The sequence below is a fragment of the Giraffa tippelskirchi genome, chromosome 6 (assembly GCF_054371585.1).
Source record: "Giraffa tippelskirchi isolate mGirTip1 chromosome 6, T2T-mGirTip1v1.2.pri, whole genome shotgun sequence".
Classification (NCBI taxonomy): Eukaryota; Metazoa; Chordata; class Mammalia; order Artiodactyla; family Giraffidae; genus Giraffa; species Giraffa tippelskirchi.
In genome coordinates this window covers 146,334,056-146,350,689 of record NC_137280.1, presented here as the reverse complement: position 1 = coordinate 146,350,689, position 16,634 = coordinate 146,334,056, and the positions used below count along the sequence as shown (strand labels likewise).

The 16,634-nt window shown below is 39.4% G+C and overlaps 1 protein-coding gene across 1 annotated transcript in view; it reads left to right on the top strand.

The window, feature by feature from the left end:
* The first annotated feature begins 15,780 nt into the window (after window positions 1-15,780).
* Window positions 15,781-16,634, top strand: part of LOC145511417 (uncharacterized) — a 733,827-nt gene continuing 732,973 nt past the window's right edge. The window contains exon 1 of the mRNA XM_081504622.1: window positions 15,781-16,231. Coding sequence (XP_081360748.1) covers window positions 16,229-16,231 — 3 coding nt within the window. The 5' untranslated portion in view covers window positions 15,781-16,228. The remainder of the gene's footprint in view (window positions 16,232-16,634) is intronic.

Genomic DNA, 16,634 nt, shown 5'->3' with positions numbered 1-16,634 from the left:
GATATCAGATTGATTGTATTTTTTGCAGCCAAAGATGGAGAAACTCTATAGAGTCAGCAAAAACAAGACCGGGAGCTGACTGTGGCTCAGATCATGAACTGATTATTGCCAAATTCAGACTGAAATAGAAGAAAGTAGGGAAAACCACTAGACCATTCATGTATGACCTAAATCAAATCCCTTATGACTATACAGTGGAAGTGAGAAATAGATTTAAGGGACTAGATCTGATAGACAGTGTGCCTGATAAACTATGGACGGACATTCGTGACATTGTACAGGAGACAGGGAGCAAGACTGTCCCCAAGAAAAAGAAATACAAAAAAGCAAAATGGCTGTCTGAGGAGGCCTTACAAATGGCTGTGAAAAGAAGAGAAGCAAAAAGCAAAGGAGAAAAGGAAAGATATACCCATTTGACTGCAAAGTTCCAAAGAATAGCAAGGAGAGATATGAAAGCTTTCCTCAGTGATCAGTGCAAAGAAATAGAGGAAAACAATAGGATGGGAAAGACTAGAGATCTCTTCAAGAAAATTAGAGATACTAAGGAAACATTTCATGCAAAGATGGGCTCAATAAAGGACAGAAATGGTATGGACCTAACAGAAGTAGAAGATATTAAGAAGAGGTGGCAAGAATACACAGAAGACCTATACAAAAAAGATCTTTACAACCCAGGTAATCATGATGGTGTTCTCACTTACCTAGAGCTAGACATCCTGGAATGGGAAGTCAAGTGGGCCTTCGGAAGCATCACTACAAACAAAGCTAGTGGAGGTGATTTCCAGTTGAGCTATTTCAAATCCTGAAAGATGATGCTGTGAAAGTGCTACACTCAATATGCCAGCAAATTTGGAAAACTCAGCAGTGGCCACAGGACTGGAAAAGTTCAGTTTTCGTCCCAATCCCAAAGAAAGGCAATGCCAAAGAATGCTCAAATTACCGCACAATTGCACTCATCTCACACGCTAGTATGGAGAAGGCAATGACACCCCACTCCAGTATTCTTGCCTGGAAAATCCCATGGATGGAGGAGCCTGGTGGGCTGCAGTCCATGGGGTCGCAGAGAGTCGGAGACGACTGAGCGACTTCACTCTCACTGTTCACTCTCATGCATTGGAGAAGGAAATGGCAACCCACTCCACTGTTCTTGCCTGGAGAATCCCAGGGACGGGGGAGCCTGGTGGGCTGCCGTCTATGGGGTCACACAGAGTCGGACACAACTGAAGCGACTTAGGAGCAGCAGCAGCAGCAGCAGCACATGCTAGTAAAGTAATACTCAAAATTCTCCAAGCCAGGCTTCAACAATACGTGAACCGTGAACTTCCAGATGTTCAAACTAGATTTAGAAAAGGCAGAGGAAGCAGAGATCAAATTGCCAACATCTGTTGGACCATGGAAAAAGCAAGAGAGTTCCAGAAAAATATCTATTTCTGCTTTAATAACTAAGCCAAGGCCTTTGACTGTGTGGAACACAACAAACTGTGGAAAATTCTTCAAGAGATGGGAATACCAGACCACCTGATCTGCCTCTTAAGAAATCTGTATGCAGGTCAGGAAGCAACAGTTAGAACTGGACATGGAACAACAGACTGGTTCTAAATAGGAAAAGGAGTATGTCAAGGCTGTATATTGTCACCCTGCTTATTTAACTTCTATGCAGAGTACATCATGAGAAACGCTGGGCTGGAAGAAGCACAAGCTGGAATCAAGATTGTGGGGAGAATTATCAGTAATCTCAGATATGCAGATGACACCACCCTTATGGCAGAAAGTGAAGAAGAACTAAAGCCTCTTGATGAAAGTGGAAGAGGAGAGTGAAAAAGGTGGCTTAAAGCTCAACATTCAGAAAACTAATATCATGGCATCTGGTCCCATCCCTTCATGGCAAATAGATGGGGAAACAGTGAGAGACTTTATTTTTGTGGTCCAAAATCACTGCAGATGGTGACTGCAGCCATGAAATTAAAAGATGCTTACTCCTTGGAAGAAAAGCTATGACCAACCTAGGCAGCATATTAAAAAGCAGAGACATTCCTTTCCAACAAAGGTCTGTCTAGTCAAAGTTATGTTTTTTTCAGTAGTCAGGTATGGATGTGAGAGTTGGACTATAAAGAAAGCTGAGCACCAAAGAATTGATGCTTTTGAACTCTGGTGTTGTAGAAGACTCTTGAAAGTCCCTTGGACTGAAAGGTGATCTAACCAGTCCATCCTAAAGGAAATCAGTCCTAATTATTCATTGGAAGCTGAAACTCCCATACTTTGGCCACCTAATGGGGAGAACTGACTCTTTTGAAAAGATTCTAATGCTGGGAAAAATTGAAGGTGTGAGGAAAAGGGATGACAGAGGATGAGCTGTTTGGATGGCATCACCAACTCAATGGACATGAGTTTGAGTAAACTCTGGGAGATGGTGATGGACAGGGAAGCCTGGCATGCTGCAGTCCATGGGGTCGCAAAGAGTTGGACATGACTGAGCTTCTGAACTGAACTGAACTGACTATTGACTTTCCTCTAGTGAATCAAATATGGTGGAAGTCATGCTTTGTCACTGTCAAGGGTGGTTGTAAAGGACATTGAATGTTCTGTCTTCCTGTCTTTAGTGTCATTTGCTTGAGTGGAATCTGGCTGCCCGGTTGTGAAGACACCGAAGCAGCCTTCAGGAGAGATCCTTGTAATGAGGAACTGAGGCCTTCTGCCAAGAAACAGCACTGACTTGCCAGCTACTTGAATGGACCACCTTGGAAGGAAATCCTCCAGCCCTTTGTAAACCTTCAGAAAGCTGAATCATGGCCAACATCGTGGCTGCAGCCTTCTGTGACACTGCAAGCCAGGACCGTTGGGCTAAATAACTCTTACATTTCAATAAATAGAAACTGGGGGTAATACATATTTTCTTTTTTGCTGGTTTAACCCACCAAGTTTCAAGGTAATTTGTTAGGCGTAACTCTTTAATACTTTGAAATCAGCATGATGGAGAAGCTTTTGGTTTAATTGAAGTGTCTTTAAAGATATATTTCAGGATATTTTTCTTCCAGTAGTTGTAAAATGCTCTGGATATTATTTTTCAGTTGTTGTTGTTCAGTCGCTAAGTTATGTCTGACTCTTTGCCATTCCACAGACTGCAGCATGCCAGGATTCCCTGTCATTCACTGTCTCCTGGAGTTTGCTCAAACTCATGTCCATTGAGTGGGTGATGCCATCCAACCATCTCATCCTCTGTCGCCTCCTTCTCCTGTCACTACTATTTTTCAGTAGTGATTTAAAAAAACTTTTTATTCTCTATACAACAGGTAATTAAAGGGAAGCAAAAGAAGATTCTACAAAGTTTTAAAAACAAATTTTGTGCAAGTGTTAGTTGTTCAGTTGTGTCCAACGCTTTGCAACCCCATGGACTGTAGCCTGCCGGGCTCCTCTGTCCATGGTATTCTCCAGGCAAGAGTACTGGAGGGGGGTGCTATTTCCTTCAGGGGATCTTTCCAACCCAGGGATTGAACCCAGGTGTCTGGCATTGCAGGCATATTCTTCACCCTCTTAGCCACCATGGAAGCCATACTTATTTTTGAAATAGTGATTTTTTAAAGTCTTAGATGTAAACTGGATGTTAACCAGGCTTTTATTGATCTGTAAGATTTTGATAAGATTACTCAAAATTTTGTTTCATATATAACAGTATGACCATCTCTCCAAGATTTGCATGGTTCCCTAGGGGCTTACTTTCTCAGAACCACTGCTGCTTTTCAGATTCTTCAACTAATTCATTCATGCATCCATTCCTTCAACCGGCAAATATTTACTCAGCACCTACTATACCCCAGACACTGTTTAACATCCTTGAGATGAGTGATGAAAAACGTCGTCATTTTCTGATGAATAAGGTCAGTTAGAGGATAGTCTGTCCATTCTGCCTCTGTGTCTGTTTCACACCTCATGGACCCAGAAGCAGAATTTAGCCTTTCCCCTCATTTTTCACCAAACCATTTATTTAAAGGATTTTGTGTCCAGGTTTTCCTGATTTTTCAAGTATATGGAAAGTTTTACCCTGTAAAAATACATGCAATTTAAAATTCACTGTAAGACATGCCTGTTTTTAGAAGTCCTGTAGTTATTTCCAGAAGTTGAGCTCCAGACTCCCTGGTTGGGTGTCCTTGTCCTTTTTGCCCCTCCTCCTCTCTTCTCTGTTCTCATCTCTTCCCTACTTTTGATTTTCAGGATACTTTATTTATTTATTTATTTTTAGTGCAGAGAATTTTAAATATTTCTTCTCTTGTCCTGGTTTTTGCCAACCTGTCACCACTTGCACTTTACCCAAACTCACTTTTTTATCAATGCATTTCCTACACAAAGTTGTTTCCTTCTGCAAAAAGAAATCTGCTGCCATGTATTAAAGAAGTAATTTGCACACTGCTCTAAGAACTTTTTACCTGAAGTGATACATTGATGAATAACATCCAACAAACTGGTTGAACTTGTGGTAAAGAGGTTGATAATGATAGTCACATAGTCCAATAAGGCTATTATTTCTAGAGAAATGAAAAAAAAATTTTAATCTTTACTTTAAACCCCAAATTGGCATTTTTCAACATGTTCTGTTATTTGACACAGCAGTTCCATCCAGACCACAGTTACTCTTAACATTAGAATCATGAGTCCATTAAACTCTAGGCTCTAAATCATACTTTTATATGAGAAAAATGCCAGGAAGAATAGATTGAGAAATGTATGCTTTGGGAAAAATCATTACAAATCTTTGCTCATTTTTCTTCTTGCTGTGGATATGCACAGATTCTTTACTTTTTAGAAGGTACGATTGTGGAATGTCTTTGAAAGCTATAAAAACACAGTGTTTTAACTTTCAAGTTAGGAGTACAGAACACAGGTTATTTATACCACTAATGTTATCCTTAAATAAACCAAAAACTTGTAAAGATGTAGATTTTATAATGGATTAGTTTTCCCTATTAAGTGAAGAACACACACACACATACATATGCATATATATTTGTGTGTTTATTAGTTAGTTCAGTTGCTTAGTCATATCCAACTCTTTGCGACCCCACGGACTGCAGCACGCCAGACTTCCCTGACAATCACCAACTCCCGGAACTTCCTCAAACTCATGTCCATCGAGTCAGCGATGACATCCAACCATCTAATCCTCTGTCCTCTTCTCCAACTGCCTTCAATCTTTCCTAGCATAAGGTTCTTTTCTAATGAGTCAGCTCTTCGGAATCAGGAGGCCAAAGTATTGGAGCTTCAACTTCAGCATCAGTCCTTCCAATGAATATTCAGGACTGATTTCCTTTAGGATGGACTAGTTTGATCTCTTTGCAGTCCAAGGGACTCTCAAGAGTCTTCTCCAACACCCCAGTTCAAAAGCATCAAGTCTTCAGTGCTCAGCTTTCTTTGTGGTCCAACTCTCACATCCATACATGACTACTGGAGAAACCATAGCTTTGACTAGATGGACCTTTGTGGGCAAAGGAATGTCTCTGCTTTTTAATATGCTGTCTAGGATGGTCATAACTTTTCTTCCAAGGAGCAAGCATCTTTTGATTTCATGACTGCAATCACCATCTGCAGTGATTTTGGAGTCCAAAAAAATAAAGCCTGTCACTGTTTCCACTCTTTCCCCATCTATTTGCCATGAAGTGATGGGACTGGTTGCCATGATCTTAGTTTTCTGAATGTTGAGTTTTAAGTCAGCTTTTAAACTCTCCTCTTTCACTTTCCTCAAGAGGCTCTTTAGTTCTTCTTCACTTTCTGCCATAAGGGTGATGTCATCTGCATATCTGAGGTTATTGATATTTCTCCTGGCAATCTTGATTCCAGCTTTGCTTCATCTAGCCTGGCATTTCACATGATGTACTCTGCATATAAGCTAAATAAGCAGGGTGACAATATACAGTCTTGACATACTCCTTTCCCAATGTGGAACCAGTCTATTGTTCTCTGCCCAGTTCTAAGTGTTGCTTCTTGACCGGCATACAGATTTCTCAGGAGACAGATGAGGTCGTCTGGTATTCCCATCTCTTTTAAGAATTTCCCACAGTTTATTGTGATTCACAGTCAAAGTCTTTGGCGTAGTAAATAAAGCAGAAGTAGATGTTTTTCAAGAACTCTCTTGTGTTTTCTATGATCTCTTGATTTTTTAATGATCATGATATATACAATGATGTATACATATATATTACATTGCATTGCATGGCATGGTATGGTTTCATATTGCATTGATTTAGTATTGCATAGCTTATTACTTCTGGTGATATTCTGCTATTGATGTTGGCAGAAATAGAATCCAAAACAATATAAATTTTTTTAAAGTCAGAAAACCTTGAAAGATTTGCTTTTTACAAAATGTAAGATCTAGTAATTAGCTATTTCTTTCTCATTCATTCTCTTCCCTTCTCGTCCCCTTTTCCTGTTTATACTTCTCCTTTCTCTTTTCATATATTATAGGCTGAAGAACTTAAAAATATATCAAGCCAGATTACAGAGCTATGTGGAATCATAGCATATGTCCAGGCAGATGTACAGACTAATATTTATTTCCTCCTTCAAGCAGGGAGCCATCAATTGTCTTCTCTTAGGAGTAGTTAGAGAATGTAAGTCTAGTTTAAAAATGACTCTGTGTTATATCAGTCTAAATTACTCTATACAGTTTGAGGTTTGTTTTGTATCAGTTTTTGAAGCTCAGTTCAGTTCAGTCACTTGGTCGTGTCCGACTCTTTGCGACCCCATGGACTGCAACACGCCAGGCCTCCCTGTCCATCACCGATTCCCAGAGCCTATTCAAACTCATGTCCATCGCACTGGTGATGCCATCCAACTATCTCATCCCCTGTCATCCTCTTCTCCTTGTGCCTTCAGTCTTTCTCAGCATCAGGTTCTTTTCCAATGAGTCGGTTCTTCACATCAGGTGGCCAAAGTATTGGAGTTTCAGCCTCAGCATCAGTCCTTCCAATGAATAGTCAGGACTGATTTCCTTTAGGATGGACTGGTTGGATCTCCTTGTAGTCCAAGGGACTCTCAAGAGTCTTCTCAGACACCACAGTTCAAAAGCATCAGTTCTTCAGCGCTCAGCTTTCTTTATAGTCCAACTCTCACATCCATACATGACCACTGGAAAAACCATAGCTTTGACTAGACAGACCTTTTTTGGTAAAGTAATGCTTCTGCTTTCTAATATGCTGTTGAGGTTGGTTTTAGCTTTTCTTCCAAGGAGGAAGTGTCTTTTAATTTCATGGCTACAGTCACCATCTGCAGTGATTTTGGAGTCCAAAAAAATAAAGTCTCTGAGTAGAGAGATATGGATTCCAGGAAAGGAAATGGCAACCCACTGCAATATTCTTGCCTGGAAAATCCCATGAACAGAAGAGCTAGTGGGCTGCAGTCCATGCAGTCCCAAGGAATTGGACATGACAGCAACTAAACCATACCACCACCACCACCACTGCTATTTTACCCTTCAATTCTCCAAACAAACAAGATGTTAGAACCAGTTCAGTGGACATTTTATTATAGCTTCTTTGATTATCCTCTCCTCAATCCCTTTTTAAAACAATTGCCAGCCCTGAGCACACTGCTGGTGCACTGGGATGACCCAGAGGGATGGGATGGGGAGGGTAGTGGGAGGGGGGTTCAGGATGGGGAACACATGTACACCCATGGCAGATTCATGTCAATGTATGGCAAAACCACTACAATATTGTAAAGTAATTAGCCTCCAATTAAAATAAATAAATTTATATTAAAAAAGAATAAATCTCATTAAGAATGTAAAAAAAAAAAAACAAAAAAAAACAATCGCCAGTTTCTTTTGTGGGTATCTAGTGGTGAAGGCAAAATCCTAGGTAGACAAAGCCAGTTAGATCAGTTCATTTCATTGGTTATATTCTTTGGTTCTGCTTTGGTTCTCATGTCCTCTTAGTTCTAATAGGAGTGAAATTCAGGGTTTTGTTGAGAATTCAGGAGTAATGATGTTCTCTTTTCCTGCTACATATGGATAAGAAAGTGATGGATATGTATTAGCAGCTATATTGGGATCATAAAATATGCTAGTTTTAGGAATATGTAAATATCTTAGCATGCAGAGTGAAATGTGGAACACACACATACACACACACAAAACTTTTGTGATATAATTGAGCCTAAATTTTTAGATATTTCTTTTATTGGTGACCCAAGCCAATGTTTAGCATTCTATGTGTTTCAGCTAAAGAAATTCATGGAATTAATCACAATTATATGGAGAGAAAGCAACTACATGACATAACAAAATGAGGAGAGGTCCTTAAATCACCATGAAGAATACTCAGTTGGCTAAATGAATGGCAATACAAAGGGAAAAGCATGAGTTTTGGAGGAAGGTAAACTTTAGTTTAAATCCTTACTCAATTACTTAGCATAAAGATTACCTAGCATTTATTGACCATTTACTATGTACTGAGTGCTTTTCTTTAAGTCTCATGTAATCCTTTTAATGATTATATTACAGATCCTATTTTTAATCTTTATTTTACAAATGAGAAAACAGATTAGAAAAGCTAAGGACATAGTTGTTACGTGGCATAGTTAAGTTCCAAACCCAAGTGTGCAGAATCTTCATTTTTACTTATCTGTAGGTATTTAATTTGGCCTATATATTATATTTTTAAGTTGTTTGAGCCAGCATTTAAAAATTGGAGGATTTTATGTAAAAATCCAGACGTTCATTTTTCCTTGAAAAATGTGTTTATATTCTAGGGGAATAATCAACTGGAGTGTTACTGTCTCCTCTATTTAGTCAAGACATGCCCTCTAGAGTTTGCCATAGTTTCTATCCTTCTATATTTTGTCCTGACTTCAAAGCTGGGACAATAAGCATTTCACATTGTTGCTTTTCTTATAATAGAGAAAATGTACCTTTGAAAATAAAGACTGGATACAGAGGGTGGAGATTTTCAAGGAAAAGTAGACAGTGTTCTTTTTTTATTTCTTCCAGATTTATTGAGATATAATTGATATGTAACATTGTCTAAGTTTAAGAAGCCTGCTAGGCTCCTCTGTCCATGGGATTTTCCAGGCAAGAATACGGGAGTGGGTTGCCATTTCCTAACTTGTATGCAGAGTACATCATGCAAAATGCTGGGCTGGATGAAGCACAAGCTGGAATCAAGATTTCCGGGAGAAATATCAATAACCTCAGATATGCAGATGACACCACTCTTAAGGCAAGAAAGCAAAGAGGAACTAAAGAACCTCTTGATGAAAGTGAAAGAGGAGAGCGATAAAGCTGGTTTAAAACTCAACATTTAAAAAATAAAGATCATGGCATCTGGTCCCATCACTTCATGGCAAATAGGTGGGGAAACAATGAAAATAGTGACAAACTTTATTTTCTTGGGCTCCAAAATCACTGCAGATGGTAACTGCAACCATGAAAAGTTAAATGATACTGGCTCCTTGGAAGAGAAGCTATGACAAACCTAGAAAGCATATTAAAGAGCAAAAACCTTACTTTGCCAACAAAGTTCCATTATTCAAAGCTATGGTTTTTCCAGTAGTCATGTATGGATGTGAGAGTTGGACCATAAAGAAGGCTGAACGCCAAAGAACTGATGCCTTTGAACTGTGGTGTTGTAGAAGACTCTTGAGAGTCCCTTGGACTGCAAGGAGATCCAACCAGTCAATCCTAAAGGAAATTAGTCCTGAATATTCATTGGAAGGACTGATGCTGAAGCTGAAGCTCCAATACTTTGGCCACCTGATGCTAAGAGCTGACTCATTGGAAAAGACTCTGATGCTGGGACAGATTAAGAGCAGGAGGAGAAGGGGACAACAGAGGATGAAATGGTTGGATGGCATCACTGAATGGACATGAGTTTGAGCAACTTCTAGGAGATGGCGAAGGACCGGGAAGCCTGGCAGGCTGCAGTCCATAGGGTCACAAAGAGTAAGACATGACAGAGCAACTGAACAACAACAACTCCAGGGCATCTTCCCAACCCAGGGATCAAACCTACGTCTCTTGCATCTCCTGCACTGGCAGGTTGATTCTTTACCACTACTGCCACCTGAGAAGCCCATCAGATAATTGCTCTTTATTTTTCTTTGGTGAGAACATTTAAAATTATAGTTGATATTACTGTATTGTATACTTGAAAGTTGTTGGGAGAGAGTGTATTCTTAATTACAGAGGCAAAGAAAATCTTTCTTGTTTGATATGCAAGTGCCACAGTAAAGAATCTGCCTGCAATGCAGGAGATGCAGGAGATGCAGTTTCGATTCCTGGGTTGGGAAGATCCACTGGAGAAGAACATGGCAAGCCAGTTCAGTATTCTTGCCTAGAGAATTCCATGGACAGAGGAGCCTGGTAGGCTATAGCCCATGGGCTCACAAAGAGTCATACAAGACTCAGTGACTAACACTTTCACACCTAATTTATTCATTTGTTTTGCCTGCTTGGCTCCTTTGAGCATTTGAGTTTGTGAAACTTGCCCTTGACAATGCCCTTCTTTTTCCTTCTGTGTAATCTGGGAAACTCTTTTTCAAGCCTCCTTTTCCTCAATTTAAGAATGGAGATTTTATGACAGAATTAAATGAGGTAACCTATTTAAACATCTTAGCATAATACCTGGTGTTGGGTAGTTGCACAGAAGAAGCATTAGCTTGTCTGATTATCCTTTCCCACATATGAATCTGGCCTGCATCACTGTAGTACAGTTGTTAACACACGGTTCATTTTATATTAAAGGCCTTGCTGTCTAAATCATTTGCAAACTATTATCTACTGGGTCTTTTGCCCCATGGACCTTTGGATAGTGCTTTTTGAGTTTGAGGGCTATAAAGGGAAAAATAATTAGTTGCCAAGTGGACGAGATTTCAGTGGGCTGACACTTCCCATGGTATGAGAGAAATCAAGCGGTGTTACCTGTTTCTTCAAACTGCCATCCAGGAGAGAAGACATGACAGAAAGAGGCCAAATTGCTCATCTAGAATAAAATGGGTACTGCCTGTCAGGAAAATAGGTACTTTAATTGGTGATGGTACTGTCAAATTTGCCAGAAGCTGTCACCATGGGAGTGACCCCTCTAGAGGAATGTTTGGTCAAATGAGGGAAGGAAAATATATCCTTCTCAGTGCCTTGCCTTTTTGGAGCCATTCAGTATGTCAGGTAAAACAAGAGTTTCATGATAAGAAAGTCAGTCTCAATATATATCTTTCTTTAACTTTGGAGAAAAGCAAATGTTATTTATAGCGATCAACATATCCTGGGATTTAGCCCATCATTGAAAAGATCCAATTATAAAAAATATAAATCAACAAAAATAGTACTATTTAATGCTTCTACTGTACAGTGACTTCTCTTAATTTTTCCAGCTGGTTAACTAGAAACTGGAAACCAAGCCTTTTAACTTTCACAGTAGTGGTCTTTTCATTGTACAGTGCCTTTTAGTGTTGTTCTTTTTGGAGCCGATGCTTAAAGATCAGATGGGATCAACATTTTAAAAAGTATATAGAGAGTGGGTGTCTCTTTGTGATCTTCCTTGTGGTGAGCAGGTCATGCTTCCTCCACCCACGTGGATCAGAGGAGGCTGCTGTCTTTGTATAATATGACCTTGCTCTCTAACCACAACTGGTTTGTTGAATGGTGTATGAACCAAAGCTGTCAAATCAACCCTTTCCATGAAAATTTGGAATTGGGAATGAGAAGATCAGCTTTATTTTGATTGGTTGAATTTGTAACATACAAACCCAGTAGACTGTGGCTGCCAAATAAACTAGCAAACAGAACACTAGTTGTAATGAATAAGATATTAAATTAATTGCAGAGGAAAGCAGAAATGAGAGCGAGAGCGAGAGCGAGAGAGAGAGAGGGGGATTCTTTGGTTCCCTATGTCTGGTCTTGTGTTCCATGGGATACCATCATAAATTCCTAATGGAGCCCCTCTTTTGTTTAAAGTAGTTTGAGAGAGTTCTTTCTAAAAATGTTTTATTTTTTATAATCAAATAAGATTCCAAAATTCTCTTTTGATATTTCATAGCTTTATATTTGGGGTTCTCTTGATGGTAAGCTACATCTTGTTTCTTATCAGTGGATGATATATAATATTATATACCATTTACAAAGCACTTTCTGTGTGCCAGGCACCATGGTGGGCACATTTTAAAAATTATCCCTAAGCCTTAGCCTGCAAATAAGGAAATAATATTGACATTTTAGAAGTGCCATTCAGAATGAATAAGTAATTTGTCCAAGATTTGTCATCTCATAAATGACAGCAAATTTTGTATCTATTTCATTTATTCCTTGAAAAACATTTCATTAAATATCTACTATCTTCCAAGTATTCCAAAAGCACTGAAGAGGCGTAAATGACCAAGACAGACAAGGTCTCAGTTCTCATGGTTCTATTAACACATTCTAATGTAAGATGCAAGGTAATAAACAGACAAATAATATAAATATAAAGTGGTGGTAAAGGATATAATGAATACAATATGATGTGGGGAAAAAATGAGAGAGTGGGGACTATTTTACATTAAATTATCAGAAAAGTACTCTTTGAGAAAAGACTTAAATGGAGAAAATATTAAGCAAGGAAAAGACCCACTGGAGAGGCTTTCCAGGAAGAAGCAACAGCAGGGGCAAAAAATGCTAACAGATAAATTAATCAATGGAATGTTAAAAATTCTGGAAATAAATCCATATATCCAAATATCTCATGTTTATATATGAAAACATGATATTATATTAATAGAAGTACTGTACAGATAATGGGAGAAAAGGTAGGTTTAGCAATAAAAATGTTTTGGATACTCATTTGTTTATATGGAAAGCACAAAATTGAATCCCACTTCACAAAGTCCACAGACCCACACATAAAAATCAATTCCTGGTGACATTAATTATAAAATATGTAATTTTATATTTTTAGAGAAACATTATATTAAATATGACACAAAACCTCAAATTATACAGGAGACAATAACTTTACAAAAATGTAAGACCTTACATTTATCAAAAGACTATAAATCATGAAAATGCAATCTAAACTATGGTTTATTTACAATACTTATGAATGTAATAGGATTAATACCCAGACTGTCTTGCAAATGATATTCTAATGATGAATGCTTAGCTGATGATGACAAAAAACATCTTAAACAGTTCTTACCATGTAGTTATTAGATTTGGAAAGACAAACAACAGATGGGTTTATTAACTGTACAATATGATGATTATTTACTACATTAAGTAGAAATGGATCATCATAGAAGTCTTCATCCTTTTTCTCTTTGTTGAGTAGGATACGGAGGAGGAGAAGGCAAGGTTGGTTTTGCTGACTTAGGGATGGCAGAGGAAGAAGAGGTGGAAGATGTGAAAGGGTTGACAAGAGGGGCAGGCACACTGGATGATCTTTATAGAAATACACTGTAATTTCGGTCTGACTTTTTAATTTAAGTTTTCTAATATGGCCCCAATCCTTTGCTGGAATTAAATTCTCCAGCTTTATATCCTTTTTGCTTTACATTGTCATATATTGACTTCATTTTTTCTTCAATCATATTAGAATCTTACAGGTATCGTTTCTTATAACAATCCTGCACCCACATACGGAGAAGGCAATGGCACCCCACTCCAGTACTCTTGCCTGGAAAATCCCATGGACAGAGGAGCCTGGTGGGCTGCCGTCTACGGGGTCGCACAGACTCGGACACGACTGAAGCGACTTAGCAGCAGCAGCAGCACCCACAGAAAAGCTGAATCGTCAACAATATGAGATTAAAAGGTATTTTGCAAAAAGTGCAAGGTTTTTGTACCTGCTGGTGTAGCTGTAGGGATGGCTTCACAAATTTGTGCTACTTTTTTTTACAATGGTCCTTACATAGGATTCACTTTTCTTGAAATGGCAGCAACTACAGCTGTCGACCTCAATCTACGATACATACCAAGCAATTAATCTTTTTTTTGTAATAGTACGATTTTTCTCTGCTTCTTGGGAGCACACCTAGCATCACTAGTGGCACTTTGTATATGGGTCCCATAGTGTTATTCAAGGTTTAAAGTGAAAGTGAAAGTGAAGTCGCTCAGTCGTGTCCGACTCTTCGCGACCCCATGGACTGTAGCCTACCAGGCTCCTCCGTCCATGGGATTTTCCAGGCAAGAGTACTGGAGTGGGGTGCCATTGCCTTCTCCATGGTCATGCAGACATGGAAGCAACTCCTCAGGAAAAAAAAAAAAAAAGCAGTCAAGTGACCCAGGAGAAGATTGTGTGCAGGGAAGCTCAGAAGGAGGAGCACAAGCTTAGAAGTTGGCTCAGAGCAAGCCTGTAGGTGAAAAATAGGAGGACCACGGTCAAGGGCCACCCGGCCCAGGGGTGGCCACTTCTGATGTTAAAGGGACAAAGCTCATCAGGACAGTCATCAGTATGTTCTTCAGCCGGAAATCCTCTGAAATTATCTCAGGATCTTCCTAGACTAGACCAGAACATTACCACTGTCTGGAATAGAGACAAGGGTTTCCAGAACTGGGTTATCTTTCTAAGCTATGGAACTATACCTTATAGTCCTTTAAGATCTTCAGATATTACTTTACTGAATAACTTAGATTTTTCTTAAACTCCCAAGAGGACATCGACCCTCCACATTATCTAGCTTTTTTCTACAGCTTCTCAGTGTCTTTTATAAACTTATCCAATTTTTTTTTCAACCCCTGAGTAACGGTCCCCAAATTCAATGTCCTGTTGTAATATTTATACATCTCTTCTATCTTCACATAATTTCCTTTTACTTCTTATGCACCCTCAACTCTCAAACCTATTTTTCTATGTGTCTTAGAACCTATTTTTCTCCCCTACCTATTTTCTGGAATGCATCCAGCTTATAAAAATCTATAAAGAACACCAACAAAAATATTTTTTAATGTCATCAACAGGTTTAGGCTATGGGATGCACACTCTGATGCAGCATCAGATGGGGACATTTTTCTCCAAACTGCTTTCATATCACTTGCAAGGTGATTTGTCAAAACAAATACTTAACCACTCTTCTCTGGAAAATTTCATCTACTCCATATATGGTGGTCGCCTTCCATTTTTAATGATTCTGAAAACACAAAAGATGGTTCAAGTGTCCTATGACAGAATCTGAGGTTCCCTCTCTCTGTGCAAATGATCGACCCTCCACTGCAGAAGCTGCTGGCTCTCATGGGTGCTTTCATTGTCCATGTGTTCACAGCCTCACTCTGAAGAGGTTTGCTAACCTGTCTTCTGAACTTGGGGCTAGTTAATACTTGAAACCTCTAGCTAAGGTCCACTTTCAGGCATTCAAACCAGCATGCCAGAAGAACCCGTGCTCTTTTTCTTTCAATCCTTCTCATCTTCAGACATCATCTTACTTATGACGTGTTTTAAATATGGTGAAGAGGACTGTGGGTGGTTCGCATTTGCTTCCCGTGTGGCCCTGGTGAAGACACTGAGGTTTCCCACATGGCAGCAGCAGGGAGGGACTGCAGTGCTAGGAGGAGAGGCTGGCATTTTCTTCTTCTTACACATTCACTTATGAAGAATTTTTTATGCATGTTCACTTATGAAGAATTTTTTATGCAGTAGACACATCCCACACATGAAGATATATTCACTTCCTTTAGACACACTTATTTCCTTGGGTGGTTTTGGAGGTTATGCTTGTTTCTCTCCTTTGGAATAACCTGCAGTTAGAAGGGCTTCATGTGCAGGAAGGAAGTTCTATTTTGCTTTCGGTGAGGAGACATCTCTCTTTCCTTTGTTAATCTCAAAGTGAAGGGCCTCCAGGAGCTGGTTTCCAACTTCCTGCCAACTCCTGCACCTTCATCTGGCTGTGCTCCTGCCTCTCCTGACCGAATGAGGCAGGGTGCTCCTTGATTCGCAACCTCCAAGGCTCCAGCGAGCGTCTGGGCCACGCAGACTCTAAAGGCCTAGTTAGGAGGACTGGAACTTGTGCTCCAACCTGTCCACAAAAAGGCGTCCACGTCCGAGTCGGTGGCTCCTTTAATGATGGAAATTAGACGAGAACCGCGAGAGATCACGAGAACCGCGAGAGATCACGAGAACCGCGAGAGATCACGTTCCCACGATGCAGGGTTTACTGGAGCAATACTGGCTAACCTGGGGGATGACTGGCGTCTTCCGCCTTTGAAGCTGAAGCTCCTAACACCCAGTCTTTCCGCAGTAGCAACAGGAAGCGGCTACAGCATTACTGCAAGACTATGGTATGCACTACCATTAATTTTTTGCAGTTATGACTTAATTCTGCATGTTTACCTTTGTTTACATTTCTCTTGACTGTGAATGGCCGTATGCACAGTGTGTGTACCTAAGTTTTGATAAATTTTAAGTTGTGATAATATATTTCTTTATAATTTATAGTGGTAAATGATAAAATAGACTAGTATCTACATATATTTTATGCATTTATGACGTACCTAACTTTTTCTTATTATTATTTTTTGATATTTCTAGGCTACTAGGTTCATTTGTGGGTTTTTTCAAATTGTTGCAAATCTCCAAATTTTTCTAGTGTATTTATTTTTTTAAAACCCCCTGAATAAGTGGACCCTGGTTGTTCAAGGGTCAAATGTATAATCTTGTGTGAAGCAAGTTAGTATTATCTAG